General features: G+C 54.6%; 2 protein-coding genes across 6 annotated transcripts in view; both read right to left on the bottom strand.

Annotated features, from left to right (window-relative positions):
- Window positions 1-894: 894 nt before the first annotated feature.
- On the bottom strand, window positions 895-7,579 carry RHO (rhodopsin). The gene is made up of 5 exons (XM_024556478.3): window positions 7,121-7,579; window positions 5,043-5,211; window positions 3,611-3,776; window positions 3,265-3,504; window positions 895-2,421 (listed from the first exon to the last, which is right to left on the bottom strand). Exons 1-5 carry the CDS (start codon window positions 7,479-7,481, stop codon window positions 2,311-2,313), a joined length of 1,047 nt encoding a protein of 348 aa, XP_024412246.1. The 5' UTR covers window positions 7,482-7,579; the 3' UTR covers window positions 895-2,310.
- A 2,426-nt stretch (window positions 7,580-10,005) lies between these two features.
- Window positions 10,006-16,758, bottom strand: part of IFT122 (intraflagellar transport 122) — an 81,041-nt gene continuing 74,288 nt past the window's right edge. For 3 of the 5 annotated variants that reach the window (XM_024556711.4, XM_045192277.3, XM_045192276.3), the window contains 3 exons: window positions 15,933-16,012; window positions 15,440-15,604; window positions 14,530-14,987 (listed from right to left, as the gene is read on the bottom strand). In XM_024556711.4, coding sequence (XP_024412479.2) covers window positions 14,898-14,987; window positions 15,440-15,604; window positions 15,933-16,012 — 335 coding nt within the window. In that variant the 3' untranslated portion in view covers window positions 14,530-14,897. Of the gene's footprint in view, window positions 13,223-13,630; window positions 13,713-14,529; window positions 15,105-15,439; window positions 15,605-15,932; window positions 16,013-16,758 lie in introns of those variants that run through there. The other 2 variants (XM_053929719.2, XM_045192275.2) reach the window with 2 other exon arrangements.

Genomic DNA, 16,758 nt, shown 5'->3' with positions numbered 1-16,758 from the left:
GGCAAGGGCAATCAGGTGACCCAGGCCTGGCCAATGAGAGCCCTACCTGGATCTGAGGGGAAAGTGAAGCCCACTCTCGGCAGGGCTTGCTGAGCCTGAAACAACTGGTGGCCATTTCTGCCCCCCTTGGGAACAGCCCGTGCATGAAGCCAACACAGAGGAAAGTGTAACCAGAAGAGACGCAGAAGCCCGAGAACATCATCTGAGCACCTGTCTCCAGCTGTTCCTAAAGGCCTGGGCTTTTCATTTATGGGAACCAATAACTTTTCCCTTTACTTTCAGACCTAGAGGGAATTTCCTGTCACTCGCAACCAAAGGAATCCTGACTGACATCATCCAGGGAGGCAGAGTCCAGAGGAACAAGGATAGAGATCTGAACTATTACCTGCCCCGGCCTCAACGTGGCACTAAGGGCCTTCCCATCTCAGGCTCCTGCCATCTCTTCCTGCCCGGAGGATGCGGGTAACTCTTGGGGGCTATATCTCCATCCCTTTTCCCTTGCAGATGGGGCGCCCAGTAAGGCCAGCTCTGAGCTGCGGCCCCAGTAATGCCAAAAGTCTCCTACCATCAGCTATATGCCAGGACGAGACTGGCCAGTAGTCCACTAGCTCATTCAATCCCCTCAAGGTCTGTTTTAGATTCTCTTTTGCAGATAAGGAGGCTCAGAGAGGTGAGAACATTTGCTTGTAGTTTCACAGGTTGCCCGGATATCTGTGACCTTAAAGTTAGGCCTTTTCCCATTCCCAGGCTGGCTCTCTCCGCCCTGCACCCTTAGGAAGCTGATTGTGCAATTCAGGCCTCCCAGGGCAGGGTCCAGGTGGGTGCTGCCCAGTTTCAATCCACCCTGCAGGTAAAGAGCTTGAGAGTGACAAAACCACCACCACTGACACCGAGTAGAGGAGTTGGGCTTTTTTAATGCCCTGTTTTACCTTAGTTTCCAGGCAGGGCTGGGGAGACCTAGAGCTTCCGGCTTTGGCTATGTGAAGGAGGGGCAGTTACTGAGGCTGTTCAATTCTGATGACCCAGAGTTCCAGCCAGCTCTGCAGCAAGAACCCTCCAGAACGCAGAATGGACAGGAGCTGCTGAAGATGGGCTCAGCCAGCAAGGGAGTTGGAATCTCCATCCCCAGGGAAGGAGGGAATTCCCCACTCTTTGTTTCTAAGCTCTTCAAGACGAGGGTGACATTGGAGACTCAGCTCTTTATTAAATGCGGGCAGGTGAGCATAACTGCTGGAAGCTCCATATTGGCCCAGACATGCTGTGGCCTGAGTGCTGGGTAGATGAGCGTGTGGTTTCCAGAAGCTCAGAGAAAGGCCTGTCTCTTCACAGGCAGCACTGGGAAGGGGAGGCACTGGCCTGGGGTTCCAGGCCAGAGGTTAGACCCTGAGCCTTGGCCCCAGACTGCCAAGTCTGACGGTAGTTTTTCAGGTCGGATGGCTGCATTCTGCACTCACTCAACTCTCCCTCCCTGTGGCCCAACCCCTAGGCCTGGTCTGGCCTCGACGCCTGGCTCATTTTTAAAACACCTGTTGAGGCTGGATACTCGGGGCCATGTCCTCTCTCAAAATGGTCGCTATCAAGAAGAGATGATCATAGTAATTTATTAATTATATTAATAATTGATATTGTTCATAACATGAACTACAATCTGTACAGCTCCTTACCATTTACAAAGTACTCTAATACACAGGCACACACACACACATCTCATCTGATCTTCACAGCAGCCGTGTATGGTGGGACCGAGGACTGGGGTTCCCGTTTTATTTTATTTTATTGTATTTTATTTATTATGTATTGGGGGAATTCCCATTTTACAGGGAAAGAAAGTGAGGCCCAAGGGGAAAACAGTCACTCAAGGTCGGCAGCCAAGGGGCTGCTGCTGCTGAGGTGGTTTTGAGAATACAATATGTTCTCCCTGCCTCTTCATTCATTCCTCCATTCATTCCTTCCTTCCTCCATCTAGCATTTATTAAGCACCTACTGTGTGCCCCACTCTGTGCTAGATACTTATCCCTAAGCTGGGACACTTTTCCAGACAGCAAGAGTTCTTCTGTTCCTGAGAGAAGAGTTGGGGGGAGGAGGGGTACAGATCCCACCGGCCCCTGAGAACTCAGGACTCCAGACTGAGCCATCCCCGTTGGGTGAGGAGCCTTGTTTTTCTCTCATTAATTCTTTATAAAAAAACAACTCATGGAGCCCGTGAGACCTGATTGCAACAGGCGTGGCTCCTGGGGGGCAGCTGCTGCTGGGGGTGGGTGTTGGGGGACGGGAGACTCCTACAGTCGGCAGCAGAGTCCTTGGCAGGTCTTAGGCCGGTGCCACCTGGCTGGTCTCCGTCTTGGAGGCAGTGGTGGATGCTTCGTCATCACCCAGCGGGTTCTTGCCACAGCAGAGCGTGGTGAGCATGCAGTTCCGGAACTGGAAGGCAAGGGGCGTGAGTCAGGGGCTGGGCTTGTTCAAAGTGTGTGTAGCAAACTGGGGTGGTCGGCAAAGTGGGCCTATAGCCCCTTCCCGCTCTGGCCCTTACAGCCTTCACTCCTATGTCACATCTGGCTCTCTGGAGAAAACTTACTAAATACATGTGACCCTACCCCTGTGAGGCCAGGGACCAAATCCAAGGGGGCTTTTTCACTAATGACATTCCATGATGCCTTCTGGGTGCCAAGGGCTATTTGTAAATTATCTCATTTAACTCAAGAGTTTGGAATTTTGCCCTTCCTTTGGATGAAAAACTGAAGCCCGAAGAAGGGAGGTGACTTGCCTAAGATCACAAAGCTAGAAACTAGCAGAGCTGGGATTTGACTCCACTATGCCTGCCTCTGGAGACCACATTTTCCCCACTGGCCCATGAGTCTGCGGAGAGACCACAGGTCCGTGTTGAAGGACTGCTCTATCCCTCAGAATAAGACCTTTCATCTTTCTCCTTCACGGGGACTGGCACCATCCTGCACCCAGGCTTGGGACTTTGACCACTTGACTTTTAAAGCGTGCCTCCAGAACCATCTTACTTGAGCCAGCCCCAAAGTCCCCTGAAGGGCTTGCTAGAAATGCAGGCTCCTAGGTCCACCCCAAGCTGCAGTCCTGGGTGGGGCCCAGGAATCTGCATTTCTCCCAGATGACTATGGTGCCCGGGGGGACACTGACTCCCCAGTCCAGTTTTGCGGACGGGAAGACTGAGACCCAGTCAAGGACGCAGCTTGTCCTCCACAGGCAGCGCCTGAGACTTGGGGGCCCTGGACCCTCCCGCCCCGCCCCCCGCACCTGCTTATTCATCATGATGTAGATGACGGGGTTGTAGATGGAGGACGACTTGGCAAAGAATGCCGGGAGGGTCATGAAGACGGGGCCGAAGTCGGAGCCCTGATGCGTAAAGATGAAGAAGGCCACGCTGGCGTAGGGCAGCCAACAGATCAGGAATGCGATGACCATGATGATGACCATGCGGGTGACTTCCTTCTCGGCCTTCTGGGTGGTGGCTGACTCCTGCTGCTGGGCCGCCGCCTGCAGGGACACAGGGCCCGGTGTCCAGACCACAGCGGCCCCGGGCCAGGGGCTGGGCTCTGGCCACTCAATGCCTGCAGCCCCCATGCCCTGCACAGGACCGTACCTCCTTCACTGTGAAGACCAGCTGTCCGTAGCAGAAGAAGATGACGATCATGGGGATGGTGAAGTGGACCACGAACATGTAGATGACGAAGGACTCGTTGTTGACCTCGGGCTTGAGTGTGTAGTAGTCGACCCCGCACGAGCACTGCATGCCCTCTGGGATGTACCTGAGGGCCAGCGGAGAAGGGGACCCGCGCGTGAGGACCTGGGGAACAGGCCCCAGCTGACCAGAGTGACCTGCCGTGTGGCCGGCTGCGCTCCGGGCCTCCCTTTCCCTCTCTGTAAAATGGGGATCATGAAATGTCTGCTCGGCTGTCTGACTGTGGGGATCACATTGACTGAGAGAAGGGATTCCAATGCACCCTGTAAAAACAACGTTGTTGCATTGTTCATTCCTTCAACGTAGGGCTTTGTTTCGCTGTGTTATCAGGACGTGACCCGACTGTCTCTCACCTGGCAGCACACTGCGCCCCTGGCCTGCGCAGGGTTTCTTCACCAGACCCCTGGTGGCCAGAGGCCGGGCCTCAGACTCTGCAGGGCAGAGGTTGGTGGGGAGAAGGGAAAAGCTCCCAAACTCTGCATTTGAGGTAGTTTGTACAAACCGGGGGCTTACTAACCACAGGGTAAGAGTATTTTCTAGACCAAAGATGAGCACGCAGGGTAACTACGGGGCCTTTGCGCAGTTTTGGGAAGCAAGAAGCCTCTGGGGCATGTGCTTAGGGTGTTTCAGTGATTCCAGAGGACGGTGAGGTTGGACCGACCTCAGAAAATACGCCGTGTCCATTGGCGGGGCCTACTCGGGTGTAACAAGACCAGACTGGAGCAGACAGGAAAGGAGGCTGGAGGGAGTGGCCTTCAATTTAGTAAGGGGCAGGAAAACGACCCCAGGGAGGCTGAGGAGGAAAGGGAAGAGAACAGGAATTTCCTGGAAGCAGGAGAACACGAGGCCTCTGGGAACCCATGAAGTGACCAGTCATGTTTCCCAAACCACTACCCCATCTTTCCACATCTCTCGTCTCAGCTCCACTTGGAGACGATGGCCTGCAGAATGCACAGGACCTGGGCCCCCCAATGTTACCATCTACACTAGGAAGGCTCAGCCTCCTCAGGTACTGAGGCCCAAGGTCAAAGGAAGCTTCCTACAGGGCACACTGGACCAAAGAGGATTGGACTCTGGCCCTGGCTTAGTTGAGGATTAGGGGCATAGACAAGGTGAGGGGCTGGGCATCTCCGATTCTCCTTGGGAACTCAGGAGATGGGACCAGCCCCCATAGCAACATTAGGGTCCCATCCTCTCTTCCCCCACCCTAAACTCCAACCCCAGAAGAGTTGCCAGCTTGGTGCCTGGAACCTGATAGCCCCAGGTTTAAGTCCTGGCTGGGGGACCTTAAGAAGACCCCCAGAGACCCTTCCCTTCTGCCTAGTGCCATTACCTGGACCAGCCGGCTAGTGGGGGCGCGGCACAGGCCAGTGCCATGATCCAGGTGAGTGCGAGCCCCATGATGGCGTGATTCTCCCCGAAGCGGAAGTTGCTCATGGGCTTGCATACCACCACGTACCGTTCGATGGCCAGGACCACCAAGGACCACAGGGCAATTTCACCTGCAAGGCAGTCAGCTGTTGGTCAGCATGCCCCTTGCAGACCCCACTGTCTGCCTAAGGTGGAAGCGCTCCTCCTATATGGGAGAGGGCAGCTGGGAAGGTGACCGGGGCAGGCCTGGAGCGAGGCCGCAGGGTGGAGCAGGCTCAGACACTGAGAAGAAGGGGGGAAAGTGCAGGACAGAGAGGCCAGCATGCCGGGGAGTGGAGTAGCTCTCAGGACATTTAGTTCCGTTAGAGCTCTGGGCTCATGAGGGACACAGAAATTAGATTAGGGGTCACAGTTGGACTGGGAGCCCTGCGGGGAGTTTTTACAAGAGAATGTGTCCTTTATGGGGCAACAGGCAGAGTAGCTGTTGGAAGGCATTGTAGGGACAGGGGAAACCCGGAGTTGGAAGTCCTTCCCTCCCTCTGGAGCAGTGGCCTCTCCCCTCTCGGGAAACAGCATAACTGGACATGTGCGACCCTCTCCTGGGAGCTGGGAAGATGAATGGTCTTCGGCTCAGAGGGCGAAGGGGGAAATAGTGATGGAATTCAGACATCTGTGCTGCACATCACTGCAGACACTCAGGGGGTGCTCATAGAATTTAGCATCCAAACTGGGCCATTTCTGAGAGTGATAAGGGACACTGGTAATTATTCCAGGACAATAGTTGTTCATGGGGACTGATGCTGCAGAGAAAAGTCTGCCTGTATGTGGCACTTCTGTCTCACCCCTGCCTTCTGGCCTGAAACAGAACGATCTGTGGTCACTGAAGGTGACACCCAGGGATGGCCCGGGATTCTGAGGAACGGGGTGAGGCAGCAAACCAGGCCCGCGAGGGTGATTGAAGACGGGCAGCAGAGCAGTTCTGGCTGGGGCTGGGCTCTCCCCGTCATCCTGGCTTTGTAATCATGCCCGCCGGCATGTCCCGCTTGGCTGAGCGTTCTAAGGGGAAGTTCCTGGATCTGGGTCAGGAGACCTGGGCCCTGGTCACTGCTCTGCCATATCCCTAAATGAGTCACCTCTCTTCCATGCCTCAGTTTTCTCATCTGCTAAATGGGACCTATGGTCTCCACAGCACTCCCAGCAGTTTTCTAGTCAAAGAAATATTTTAAAACATCTTGCAAAGCTACAGATTACCCAGGTCTAATGCCTCTCTCTGTGGGAAGGTTTTTTTGTTTTGTTTTTTGAAGTGGGTGAGCTTCTCAATGCAAAAAGCATTCATTAGTGGCAGAGAGGCTGGAAGTGGGTTGGGAAGGGACTGAGCCCGTGGCCCAGTACGGGTGAAGGCCAGTGAATGGAGGACCGAGAATCCGTGCCCCCCCCCCCCGTGAGCTGGGAGCTCTGAGCGCAGGGCTCTATCTTGTCCCCCTTCCCGCAGTGGCCAGAATGGGTCTGACCCAGCGCATCTGGACTTGAAACACAGCTCTGCCCCTGCCAGGATGTGACCTCAACAGGCGCCTGACCACTCTCACCCCGTCTCCTTGGTGTAAGGCCAGATGATGGCACCACTCCACGTCCACGTGGGAGGAGCAGTGCCCCAGTGCCTGTTCTCCCCAGAGGGCAGCCCAGCTCTTCATCACCCAGTGCTTGTCAGTTACCGTATTTTTTGGACTATAAGATGCACTTTTCCCCCCAAATTTGGGAGGAAAATAGGGGTGCATGTTATAGTCCTAATGTAGCTTACCTGGCTCGCTCGGGGCACGGGCAGGGGCAGCGGTGGAGGGTTTTTTTTTTTCCCCTATTTTCCTCCTCTAAAACCTAGGTGCGTCTTATGGTCCAGTGTGTCTTCTAGTCCGAAAAATACGGTAAGTGAGAGCTTTGGATGAAGCCAATGACCTCAGAAGTCCCTAAGGCTGGAGCTGTCCCCAGACACTTCCATGCCCCCTGGCTCCCATGCTCCCTGCCCACCCACACCACAGCTCATACCACCCAGGGTGGCAAAGAAGCCCTCCAGATTGCATCCCGTGGGCCCGAAGACGAAGTATCCATGCAGAGAGGTGTAGAGGGTGGTGGTGAAGCCTCCAAAGACCATGAAGAGGTTGGCCACGGCCAGGTTGAGCAGGATGTAGTTGAGAGGCGTGCGCAGCTTCTTGTGCTGAACTGTGACATAGAGCGTGAGGAAGTTGATGGGGAAGCCAAGTACGATGAGCAGGAACATGTAGGCGGCCAGCATGGAGAACTGCCAGGGCTCGGCCAGGTAGTACTGCGGGTACTCGAAGGGGCTGCGCACCACGCCCGTCTTGTTGGAGAAGGGCACGTAGAAGTTGGGGCCCTCCGTGCCATTCATGGCTGAGGTCCTTGTGGCTGCCCCACGGGCGGCTCCGACCCAAGACTGCTGTTGGGGCCTGAGCTAGACCACACAGGGCTCTGGCTGGACAACTCTGGGCTCTGACCCCCCCCCAGACCCTTATAAAGTGACCTCCCCTCCCTAAGCTCCTGGCTGAATCAGCACCTGGGAGATTGGGAGTGTTATTAATCATAGTAATCCCCAGTGCGGCAACTGGGGGCCTAATTGGCTTCGCAAGAGAGGCCAAGGTGACTCCAGGTAGAAGCCTAGGGTTGGGGAGGGGAGTGGGTGGGAGCCCCAGGGAAGGGCAGGATGCCTGCCCCCACCCGTTTGTCCCCCAGGAATCTCTGCCCATCTCAGCCTGATGGCCTTGGTCTGGCATTGGGACCTCAGATTCCCAGCCTGTTACCCTCTGACTCAGTGTGAACTGCCTTCATCTTTTTCCTGCCTGGACCATGAACTCTGAGATGGCAGAGGCTCTGGCTGTACTTTCAGTCTCTCATCCCCTCACTCAGCCCTTTACCTATTCCTTCCCCACCCAAGGCACCTCCTGGCTCATCCTGTTGCTGGACACCGACACCAGGCCTTCTCGCCAGATTACGAGCTTCATGAGGGCAGGGGCCACATCCTGCCAGACACACAGCCCAGCAGAGTCCAGGAGCAATGCAACAAATACCTGTTGCATTGACCAAGAATTCACTCGCTCACTTGTTTATCAAATATTTATGTGCAGGCCACTGGGGATACAAAGATCAAGAAAGGAGGAGCTTGCAGGCTTAGGAGGACTCTAATGTGGGAAGAACAGACCTCAGCCCAGGAAGGGGAGGTGGCCTGCTTGGGGGAGGCATCCAGGGAGGCAATGTTTGGGTCTTTGAAGGAGGGAAGCATTTTGCCAGGTTGCCAAGTGGGGAAGACAGTGCATGCTAGACACAAAGGCTGGGCAGAGCCCGGAGGCCCGTCTAGGCTGTGGCTGCACATGGGCTGGGGCCAGCTCTGATGCCAAGTTGAGGAACCTGGCTTTATCTGGAGGGCAGTGGGCAGATCTCAGGGCAGAGGTGGCACAAATGCCGCCATAGTTGGATTGCAGGGAGTAAAGGTGGAGGAAGAGACCAGGGAAGGGGGTGATGGGAGCAAGGAGGGGACAGAGGCTCTCAGGGATCCCAAAGCAAAGCCTTACACCCAGGAGCCAGACTGTATACCAAGTCCTGTGCCAGGCCCACATCACTGTGTGAGCGAGGCAGGTGTGGCCTCCATCTCCTGGGGACTCCAGTGTGAAAGGGACGCAGACCCTGGAAACAGAACTGGTTGGATATTGCAGCACACGGGGCATGTCTGAGGATGTCCAGCCAGGCTGGGCTGGGACAGTGGGCTTTGGCTACAGTGTGACAAGTAACCCCATGAGGATGGGTCCCAGGACAGTGGGACAAGCTTTGGGGGCAAATGGAAGACCAATATTGACAGGCTCCCCTCATCTGTAACAGGAGTGCGATGACACCTCCTAGGAATACGGGGGCAGCTGGAAGGGTCTGGCATGCAGGGTACTTGATGCCGTCGTCCAGCCACGAATGTGTATCGACCAAGTTGCTTGGTTCTGGGAGGCGCAGTGGACAAGCACCAAGCACCAAGCCCATGTCTGCAAGAAGTGTTCCATTACAAACAATAATGAGACAAAAAAACAAAGAGAGAGAGAAGTTCAGATCATGGCCCACTCCCAGCACACTTATCTAGAAGGTCTCTTTGAGGAGGTAAAGTTTGAGCTGAGAACTCAGTGATGGAAGCAGCCAGCCCCGCTGAGATCTGGGGGGTGGAGGTATCTGGGCAGAGGAAACAGTAAGGGCAAAGGCTCTCCCTTAAGCTTTCTGATACCCAGTCTCTCTTCCCACCTGGGAATCCTAGACCTGTCCTGTCTGCTCAAAAAAGTGCCCCCCTTCCCTCTAGCTCAGCGGGGGCTCCAGACCCCTGCCTGTCAGGGCCCGCACACAAAGGGCTGGTGAAATGTGTATTGGTGAAATGAGTGTAGAGGGTGGCAGGGTGGGGTGGATGAGTGTGACCTCTTACAGTGTAAGGCGCTTGGCCCAGTGATTAGGCCCAGTGCTAATGAGGTCAAGATGGAGGGTTTGATTCTGACAGAGCCTGGCCCCTGGTAGCCAGAAGGAAGGACAGCATTGGGTTCCCTGAATCAAATCTGGCCCCCCCCACAGCCCCACCCTGGCTGGGCTGATCCTTTGACCCTTGACCTCAGCATCTTCCTGTCACTTCCTTATGTTTATGACAGCCTAGAAGCTTTTAATTCATGTTCTGTTTGTGTGTTTTTTGTCCATCTTCCAGGATGTAACGTGAGCCCACAGGGTGGGCTGGGATCGTTTGGTTCACCACAGGGCCCCCAGAGCCCAGCGGGGTTCCCCGACATGTGGCAGGAGCAGAGTGAATCATTCCCTAGAACCAGAGGAGCTGGGGTTTCCGTCCACGTGCTCACTGAGGTATCTCCAGGGCTGCACATGGTAGGTACTCAGTAAATATTTGTGGAATGAGTGAATGGATCTAAGTTGCCCCAGGAACTATTTCCCCTCCTACGTCTCAGGTTCCTCTTCCATAAGAGAGTTTAATAATTGCACCCTGACAGGGCGAGTGATGGGGAATTAAAGGCCATCACTGACATGATGTTGCTCCATATTCCAGAAAGCGTGATAAAAAAATTTTTGTTTTTTTTTAAGATTTTATTTATTTATTTATTTATTTATTAAACAGAGGGGAAGGGAGGGAGAGAGGGAGAGAAACTTCAATGTGTGGTTGCCTCTCACGCACCCCTTACTGGGGACCTGGCCTGAGACCCTTCAGCCAGGCCAGCAGCACTCAATCCACTGAGCCACACCAGCCAGGACTAAATAATAAAAAAAACATACACACAAAAAATGCTCTTTGTTCAGGGAGTATGCTAAAAGGTCATTAACAGTCACCTACTCTGACCTTTCCTACTGCATTTTAAATATGGGGAGACTGAGGCCCAGACTCAGCAGTGAACTGGCCAGGTCATGTGACAAATCAATGACCTACCTACCTGCCTGGCCACGCCTCCTCCAGCACTAAAAACAGCTCTCAGGAAAGATCTGCTAGTCCTTCACACCATAGTATAAATGACCAAAAAAAGGTTGTAATGGGTAGTGAAAAAGGCCCAGGGCCGATTCACACAGGCCTGGGGCAGCAGGGGTGGCCCTGAGGGCAGGGGGCACCATTGGCTCTGTGTCACCAGGAGCGCCTGGGAAGTCCACTCCCTCCTCTCTCTGGGTCTTGGTTTGCTGGGCCTAGGGAACTTCAGGGATCGATCCACACCTATCTACAGGGTAAGCTGGGCTGTTTTTCCCATCAAGGCCTGCCTCACGGACCTTCAGACCCCACAACTTAGGTTGTATGGTCCTCCCTCCTGGGCACGGCCCCTTTATACCCAGCCTTTCATCCAGACTGAGGTTCTGCGGCCATACAACTGGGGTGCAGCCCAGCTCCTCCTTTCCCTGTGCCTCAGTTCCCTAATTTGGTGCCTGCAGTGTTCAGTGAGTGTTGTTAAAAGTGTGATCCTCTTCTGAATCTCAGGGAGCTCACATCTTTGGAGAGCCCCCACACCCCCAACTCCACAAACCAGCCCTCCCCGACGTTCATTTTCCACTCGGTACTTGTCGCTATCAGCAACTGTTCTATTTGTCTTCTCACTGACTGCCCATCTCTCTCTAGAATGCAGGGCTGACCCAGCCTGTCTTTGCTGCATTCTGAGCTTGCAGCCTGGAGTAGGCGCTCAATAAAAATCTGTTGAATAAATGAACAACTCCCCCTGGCCCCTGTGGGGAGGTCTCTCTCCCCTCTGAACACGGAGGAAATAGGCTCAGAGGGTTGAGGTTCCTCAGTAGAGCTGGAATTGAACCCGGGCCATCTAACCTCTCAGCTAAAGCTCTTTCATCTCCGTCTCCCCATCAGGCGGTGCAGAGAGGGACCCAGAGCATGCCAGTGATCAGGCCTGAGTGTGGGTGACTTTCTGAGACACTGCCCCCTCGGCTTCTCTCTCAGCCAGACCAAGAACAAGCTGTGAGGAGCTGTGAGTGGTGGGACTGGGGGGCCTGGGGCGGGCTGTCGCTTTCCCAGCCCAGCCCTTCTGGGAGCCCAAGAGCAGGGCTCTGACTTGGCCATGGAGGATTAGCAGGCATGGCACAAATAGCTCTTAAGCCTCTGCATGGAAGTGCTGCTTGGTCAGCAGCTTCCTCCTCTTCCTTCCTGCCTCCCCTCACTAGCTTAGCCCCTCCTGACTGTGTCACCAGGCTGGGTGAGGCCTTTAGACTGAGCTGAGAATGTCAAGGGGGGAAAAGGGAAGGGGACAGACTGACTCTTCTCCCTTTCCTTTCTCTTCTCCTGTCTCCTCTTCCTTCCTCCTTTCTTTCTTTCCCTCCTACCGCAACATTTGCACACACTTCCATGCACCAGGCCCTGGGCTGGGTGCTCAGGACACTGAGGTGAACCCTACACAGTCCCTGCCCTCAAGAAGCTCCTGGTCTCAGGGGACAACAAACAAGGGAAAAACTAATAACCATGAGAGGTAGGAATTTCCTCTCAGCCCCAAGGGCTGTGGGGTCCGAGGAGCAAGATGTGGATCAGGAGGGAAGCTGGAAGGATACCCAGCCCAAAGAGGTGGCTGGTGGGGCCAGGGCCCAGGGAGAGAAGGGCCAGCTGGTGTCGATGGGTGGCAGAGGAGGGAGGGATGATTAGGAGTCTGGTGCTAGTGGGTCAGCAGCAGGGGGCACCGACGGTTGCCATGGTAGGGGCATCATCAGGTCCCCACTCTAGGAAGATGTGTTGGAGTCTGGGTTGAGGAATATCAGAGAGTACTCGGGTGTGTCTGGCCCAGGGTGAGAGCCCTGCCCAATGGTAGCCTCTTTGCTGGGGCCCCTACTTGTCCCAAGGGCAGGGCTGACACAAGTGGAAGGTCACCTGGTATTTGCAGTTGGCAGAAACCTTGGAAAAGGGGCACCTGTTCAAGAGCCACAGAGACTCCTGGCTTTGGTAGCCTCACTGGGGGTGGATGGAAACACCCATCTGACTGAGGCCTGGCTAGAGCCAGACCCACTGCAAGTCTGGCCCGGGGCTCTTTCTGGGCCACATAATGCCTCCTCTTCCTACCTTCTCCTTCCAAGAATGTGGGAACAGTGCTGAGGACTGGCAACAAGAGGTCAGGAGAAAGTCACAGCCTCAGCCACTCCCAAGCTGTGCAGCCCCCAGCAGCCACTCCTCCCTCTGGGCCACATTCTCCTCTTAGGGAAATGGGCACCTCATGATCCCTGTGGGGCCTTCATCGTAGTACGAGAGGGGTCAGCAGGGTCAACAGATGGAGCCTGAGACCTGAATCTTAGCGCCAGAGCTGGAGGGGCCCTTCTACACACGTTGGGAAACTGAGCCTTGGAGAGGAGACTGGACCTGGTCAAGACCCCACCCAGGTTGGCACAGGAGAGGAATAAAGCAAAGGCTGCTCCTGGGTGTGTTATCTTGTCTTGGCTTAATAAATATTTCTTAAATGAAAGAAAACATCACTGCGCCTCATCTTTATAATGGGCATCCTTGGAGGCTACTGAGGATTAAATAAGATGGTGTGTGGAAAGTGCCTAGCGCAGAATCCGGCACTCAGCACTTGATTCAATGGCAGTTACGGTGACTGTTTCTCAGATGCAGGCCTCCAAAGCTCCGCTTCTCTGTGGCAGCAGAACCTGGCAAGGCACACACGCGTTTTTGTGTTATTCAGCTGAAAGATGCATGCTGGAGTCTCAGGCTGGGTCCCCTCCCTCTGCTCCAGCCATGGACCATCTGATCTGTCACTGTGATTGACACCTTCCTGTCGGGTGGCTGGGGCTGTTTTCTCCCTCTCCTCTCTTTTTCCCAGCCATATGCAAATGATTTTTGGTTCAAGTAATGTGCTAATGGAAATCCTAACACATTAATAAATGTTTAGCGAGAGAGAGCATGCATGATCATAAGTAATTAGACACTCAACGGAGGAGTTCTGTTGGCACAACTGTCTGGCTCCATTTCTTCATTTTGCTCCATCATCTCCAAAGACACATGCAGAGGGAGGCTGGGAAGAGGGGGTGGGGCAGGGGTCCAGCTCCTGCACTCACCACTGGCTGGCTTCTGCAGCTGCTCCCCACTCTATCCCTCCAATGGGGGTCTTTGTGGTGCTCTGCCCACTTCACAGATGCTCTGTAAGGTATCAGTATCTAATCACGTGGGTGGTTTTTGACTTGTTCCCTTTCTCCTGCTGTCAAGACTTTGCGAGGAGTACTTGCTTGCTTGTTCACTGCTTCCTGGGCAGGTAGAGTGGAGGGTGAAGGGAGCAGGGCCTCAGGGATAGACAGATCAGGGGCTTCCCACCCAGGCCCGGCTGAGCTCCGGTCCCCAGCAGCTCCACCCGCCCCGGTTGCTGTAGAATGGAAATTGTAACCCTTCCTCACAGAGCTGCTGTGAAAACTCAGACAACATATGAAACACAACTGGCACAGAAAATTTCCCCAATAAATATCAGCTATCCCTCCCCAGCTTCCCATCTGCTACCCACCCACACCCTTGAGCTCCAAATTGGACATTGTTGATGCTCAGGGGAAGGGATCGTAGTAGGACCTCAAATGGAGCCCACTTGCTTCAGGAGCTGAAGGGGAGGGGAAAGTAGCTGGAGCCTCAGGTTGAGTTGGGGCCTCTGTCTTGTGCTGGCGGGAGGAGGCGAAGGGGGGCCTCACCCCGGCCAGGAAGTACTACTTCTGGGGAGGGGCCTTCTTCGCCATCTTCTTTGGAGCCAGGTATCTTATTTTCTTGTCAAGATGGAGCCCCGTTAAACCAAAATATATAAATAAATAAACTCTGTTCCCCTACTCACTCCCATATTGCCATTTTGATTAGATTAAATTTTAAGAGAACACAAATGTAATGTTCCTCTCGGATCAAATTAGAAACAGGTGCACTTTTGCATAAGGAAATTAAGTTGCAGACAATATGAAGATTTGCTAAAATGCAGACACTGATGAAAATAAGTAGCCCCTTTATTTGTAATTATTGGGGCAATCTGTTTGCAAAGTGCGCGTGTTAGCGGTCTGTCAGATCTGCGGACTCCAGCAGGCTGCCGTGCACAACTCGGAGCCGTTTAGAAAGTAACAGATTTTTTTTTTTTTTTTTTAGCAAATATATGTACATTCTCTTCTCCATCTCCTGGTGCTATTTACAAGGTATGAAATGCCATAAATAGAAATTCTGTGGTTACACAGGCCCCTTCCTTAAAAAAAAAACACAAAACTTCATCTGGGTAGAACACACATTCTAGCAGTTTAACTCTTTCTTCCGTCTACTGCCGACTACAAGGTGGCCCAAAGGGAGACAGTGGTCCCCACGATGCAATCACGGGCTGGGGTCCTCGATGTGCCTCCGGCAGTATGGACAGCAGGTGTGCTGAAGTACCAGCAGCTCGTAGTCCTCTGAGTGGAACATCTGAGGAGAGACGGCCGTGACCCTGGGCAGCAGCCCCCGGCCCGCCACTCACTGCTGCTCTCGCCAGGGGAAGGGGCTCGGCAGTGAGTCAGGGTTAGAACACCAGATCTATGGCACCTTTGTCCAAAGACAGGGAGGAAGGGGGGGAGGGTATGTTGCCCCTTGTTTTCTAAATAAAGTTCAAAGGTAAATCACACTTTCCCAGCCCTCCCAGATGAAGGGCTGGTGCAGAGTCCAGCCCAGGGTCAGGGGCAAGATCGTTCCAGACAGCACAAGGGAAGAAAGCCAGAGGAGGGAGGATAGCGGAGTCCCTTTTCCCAACTGGGCCTTGGCTCCTCAGGTGTCACCTGTGCTCCTCCCAGATGGCCAGCCTCCCCAAGGGGACATTCAGGAAGTGGAAAAGCAATAGAAACTGGACACCACAAGTGAGCTGCAGGCAGCGGGCACGGTACCTGGAAGCAGGAGGGGCACATGGTGATGGAGGCGTCCGGCAGCAGGGAACGGAAGTACTGCCACTGCAGGGGCAGGGGCCAGCGCTTGATGAGGACGTCCCGACGGCTCATGGAGCGCAGCACTGACCGACTCACCACCACGGGCACAAACTCCGAGCCACCTTGCTGTGTGGGGGAGGCGGGCAGGAGGCACTGGTGCCTTCACACAGCCACAGTGACATATTTACGGGGGTCACAGTCCCAGTATCTTTGCGAGATGGCCAGGAAGGACCCCAGAGACTTCCCCTGCCAAATGCCTGGACAGAACTCTGTCATGTCATGTAGCCCCCTGTTGGCCATCTCTGGTGACAGAAAGTCCACCACCTCCTCTTCCCCAGCAGCTCTGACAGGAAGCAGGTTCTCACACCAAGGTGTGGACAGAAGGGACCTAAGACCACCCTCCCAACAGGCTTTGCTGGCCTCAGCAGCCCATCACTCACAGTGGCACCCTCACCTCAAAGCTCAACTTTGCAGTGAATGGGTCGTCATCTCCCATGGAGTCCATGGTCTCGTCCAGTCTTAGCGTCTGGGAATCTGGGAGTCTGGTCAAGGACAGAACCTGAGGCTGAATGGGAACAGGCCCCACCTTCCACCCGTGCTGAGACTCACAGGAGCTCTGCCCAAGCCTCACATGTCTCCCTAGGGCTCTGGGGAGGAGCAGCAGGGCTGGTGGGGCAGGTTTCCAGATGGAGGGTCAGAGGGGACACAGACCAGGGAGCAAACAGCCCTGGTCACACACTGGGTGGGGACTGGGTCCCACTGCACATGTAGGGAAGGAGGGAAAAGGGTTCTGATGGGCCCTCGGCTGTCCCACAGGGACCAGGCCATGGCTCCCAAGGGCCTGCCGGCCAGAAGCACCCCGTGAACAGAGGCCTGCAGGTCTGCTGTGTGTAGCTGTAGAATGGGCCAGTGAATTGGCAATTCCTGGAGAAACACTCAGCAGTAGCCAGGTGGTTTGCAGGCACCTGAGATAGCATTTCATGAACAAGGGAGTGAGAGTTCCTACAGATCCTAAGCTTGGCCAGATTAGGCTAAAGGTCCCCAGGGAGCCACCACCTCTGCCAGGCAGTGGTGGAGGAGCTGATATGAGGCCAGGACAGTGGGGCTTCCATGAGAAAGGCGCCCCCGACCACAGGCTGCTGGTGCTGAGTCAGGTGCAGGATGCAGCCCCACACGGCAGCGACAGTCCGACCTACGCAGATGTGCATCTGCAGAGGCCGGTCACCTAGGACAGTTTCTGTCTCCCTTCTTGAGCGCCCTGGGTTTTCCTTTCTCTGCTC

The sequence above is a fragment of the Desmodus rotundus genome, chromosome 8 (genome assembly GCF_022682495.2).
Source record: "Desmodus rotundus isolate HL8 chromosome 8, HLdesRot8A.1, whole genome shotgun sequence".
Lineage (NCBI taxonomy): Eukaryota > Metazoa > Chordata > Mammalia > Chiroptera > Phyllostomidae > Desmodus > Desmodus rotundus.
Note: the sequence above shows the minus strand (reverse complement) of the source record. Positions and strands in the feature narration are given on the sequence as shown.